Source organism: Limulus polyphemus, unplaced genomic scaffold, assembly GCF_000517525.1.
Source record: "Limulus polyphemus unplaced genomic scaffold, Limulus_polyphemus-2.1.2 Scaffold4997, whole genome shotgun sequence".
Taxonomy (NCBI): domain Eukaryota; kingdom Metazoa; phylum Arthropoda; class Merostomata; order Xiphosura; family Limulidae; genus Limulus; species Limulus polyphemus.
This window is the reverse complement of record NW_013670607.1, coordinates 66,594-70,284: the sequence shown is the minus strand read 5'-3', so window position 1 is coordinate 70,284 and position 3,691 is coordinate 66,594. Positions and strand designations below refer to the sequence as shown.

At 33.6% G+C, this 3,691-nt stretch overlaps 1 protein-coding gene across 1 annotated transcript in view; it reads right to left on the bottom strand.

Annotated features, from left to right (window-relative positions):
• LOC106471974 (putative ATP-dependent RNA helicase TDRD9) overlaps positions 1 to 3,691 on the bottom strand; it is a gene marked incomplete at its 3' end in the record, with an annotated part of 79,133 nt that overhangs the window by 10,659 nt on the left and 64,783 nt on the right. The window contains exon 18 of the mRNA XM_022400583.1: positions 608 to 721. Within this exon, the coding sequence (XP_022256291.1) occupies positions 608 to 721 (114 nt within the window). The remainder of the gene's footprint in view (positions 1 to 607; positions 722 to 3,691) is intronic.

The window sequence follows — 3,691 nt, the reverse complement described above, 5'->3', positions numbered from 1 at the left end:
ACCTAGATAAAACAACAGCCCGTCTTACAAATGATGACAGGGTTTTTATCCTGATCTCGTTTCACAACATTTGTAAGACAACTGTTGTTTTATCTAGGTGCTTTTAGTATATGACAGGTTTTTTATCCTGATCTCGTTTCACAAATACTAAAAGTACCTAGATAAAACAACAGCTGTCTTACAAATGTTGTGAAACGAGATCAGGATAAAAAACCTGTCATATACTAAAAGCACCTAGATAAAACAACAGCCATCTTACAAATGTTGTGAAACGAGATCAGGATAAAAATCCTGTCATATACGAAAAGCACCTGTCAAGTGATATTTTTACATTTTTTGTTTTCCACCGATACCCAAAACCCAAATCAATGTTATAGAAGTAATTTTAATCCAAAAAATACATCATACAAACCATACTGTCATTATACATTATATAATCACATTTGTTTCTTTCTATTCAGCAACAGAATAATTATATAATCTTAAGGAAAGTATATGAGAACAGTCCCTTTATCAGTGTATATCTCATAACATCAAAACCAGACCTGAAGCATTACTGCAGATATCATTTCTTATTTTCTAGCTAAAAGTTTAAACTTTCTCTCACCCTTATTACTACTGTACACAAAGGATCTTTGTCAGATAGAGTTTTTATTATTTCCTTTTCATCATTGAGCTCCCTTACAAAATAGTTAGGGTAGAAGGCTCCAGCAATGACGATCTGAAAGTTGAGAAAAACAGTAAAATAGATCAGACAATTATTCAAGTCTTATTAACAATACAGGCTAACAGAATAAATAGTCAATCTTAAGATTGCACAAAACAATGTAAAACTATACAGCAATTGTTCAAGTCTTATTAACAATACAGGCTAACAGAATAAATAGTCAATCTTAAGATTGCACAAAACAATGTATTACTATACAGCAATTATTCAAGTCTTATTAACAATACAGGCCAACAGAATAAATAGTCAATCTTTGTTAAAATTCCACAAAACAATTAAAAACTATACAGTAATTACTTAAGTCTTATTAACAACTACCTGGAGTACCTGTCCCCTGGATAGAAGTTATGTAAATTCATGATTAATGAAATGTTGTCTTAAGACATGAAAAGTTGCTTCCCTTATATGTATTGTAAAAAATACAAAAACGCCCATACAAACTGCAAAACATAAAATGTGAAACCTCAAGTTTGTGAACCCGACAAACCTTTATGGTAAATTTGGTAAAGATCCATTAACGGGGTCAAAGAAGTGGTAAAAAACACAAAATGTGAAACTTTAATTTGCATGTATCTCTCCATTGACCTGACAAACCTTTATGGTAAATTTGGTAAAGATCCATTAACAGGGGTCAAAGAAGTGGTAAAAAACACAAAATGTGAAACTTCAAGTATGCATGTATCTCCATTGACCTGACAAACCTTTATGGTAAATTTGGTAAAGATCCATTAACAGGGGTCAAAGAAGTGGTAAAAAACACAAAAATGCCAATAAAAAACCACAAAACTGTAAATTTGTATGCATCTCCCCCTGAACCCAATGAACTTCCATACCAAACAATTAGTCCTGTCATCTACTGATCAGAAATGAAACTGTTATTTATGAACCATGGAAATAATACATGGTTATAAACTGAACTCACTGTAAGTATTATCACTGCTAAGTAGTAGTATTCCTTTTTATTATTTCCCCAGAAAAAACGTGGTAAAAGAACAGAATAATATTACTGTTATACAAGCTATGAAACACTCGATAATGACAATTACATACTCAAATAAGGCAATAACTCAACTTTGGCAGTTATTTCTAGGTATCATAGAGTAATAGATTGAATACAGCAGCCATTTTTTTTTCTTGGTCCATCTCTACATTCTAAGCATGTTTAAGCTAAAATACAACAATAAATCTAAATACCCCCTCATTTATGGAACTCCATAATATGATCAAATGTTAAATAAAGATTCCACTTAGATTAAGCTATCATAAACAGATAAATCTAAACAACCATCTCACATACATAAACTGTCACACAATGATTAAGTTTAAACACCCCCATAATGTAACTAAGGGTTCACTCACCTCTATCATATTATTGCAGCCCATCTCAACATAAGGAAATCATTAACAGAAACTAACATATCAAAGACTTCATCTATATCATGTTATCACAGCCCACCCAAATCTAGAAAAATTATTAATATAAACTAAAGTAACAAAAGTTTTCACAAAGTCAAACCCATTTACCTTGTTTGTGGGAGATAGAAAGAGAGTAAAGTAGGGAATAAGTTTGGATTTATGCTATGTGATCATTAGGATAACCATGATGGCCGGTACAGATCACTATGAAATGCTGCTGGCTGATATGGCTCGGGTAAAACTATGACTGGTCTAACAAGCCAATAGTCGATATCCAAATTGTTTAAGTTAACCAAAGTAGATAGAAATGTATGAACCAAAAGGATAAACGGACTGGCACAGATAAAGGACTAAAAGTAAGATTAAGGAATAAAATAGGAACATGTAACATATGTGGACTTAGAGACAAAAAACCAGAGATCGTGGAATTCATGATCAGGCATAAGGTAAGAGTTATGGGCATGTCAGACTACTGAAGTAAAGGGCACAACATGAGAGAAATAGATTGGAATTATGTTCTAATATTGAGTGGAGTTGGAGCACATCAAATAGTGGTACAGGGAGTGAATTCAGTTGTGCATCCATAAACAGTCAGACTGACCTCATATCCGAAATATATGTCAGAAAGGATCAGATTAACCCTTTTGCAATAGGTGCCCCTATGCAAATTACTGTGTTGCATACAAAATATAATTAAACACTTTTACTATCAATGTATATGAATGAAATTAATATTATAATATGCATTATGATTCAAAGTTTTCTGTTATCTAAGTTTTAAGTTCTTTATTTCAAAAGAAACCTATGAAAAAACTACTTAAACTTCAGCTTATTGTCAAGTGACCAATGAGCTATGAAAATTCTCTACTTTGGCTCTGTAACTTCAATAATACAATGATAGTTGAGTAGAGGTACATCTAGACAATAAGATGCTTATACAACCTTTGGACTTGTACAGTTGAAACAAGTAATAAATTTTTTAAACCTCTGATAGATGCCATGCCCACCCTCAACAGCTTTATTTGAGCTTTATAGACTACATGTAGATGTGACATACACATGTACACTGAGTGGTCACAAGTAAATAGACACCTAAGTTTTCGTCATTTAACTGATTTATGCTAACTAATTTGTGTTCACAGAGCACTATTTAAATGAAAATGGTCCGCACACTAATTATCTTGTGCTACAATATGCTTAGAACTCAAAGTTCTCTCAAATTGTCAGATCTTGCTAGAGGAAGGATAGTTGGTCAAGCAGATGGTGGAATAAGTCAGCGGTAAATTTTGCAGAATTTGGGAATCCCGCTTTCGACAGTCAACAGAATCATCGTGCAGTTCAGGAAACAACTGAGCAGCGTCCGGGTCCATCGGAGAGGACAAAAAGGGCTGTCAAAAGGAGCATCAAAATGGATCCCAGATTAACGACTGTAGAAGTGGCCAAAGTTGGAGGGATGAGCCCGAAATCTGTTCAACAGATTCTCCACAGATTGGGTTATCGTTGCAGAGCAGCTAGACAGAAGCCCTTATTAAGACCTGCCAACATAGT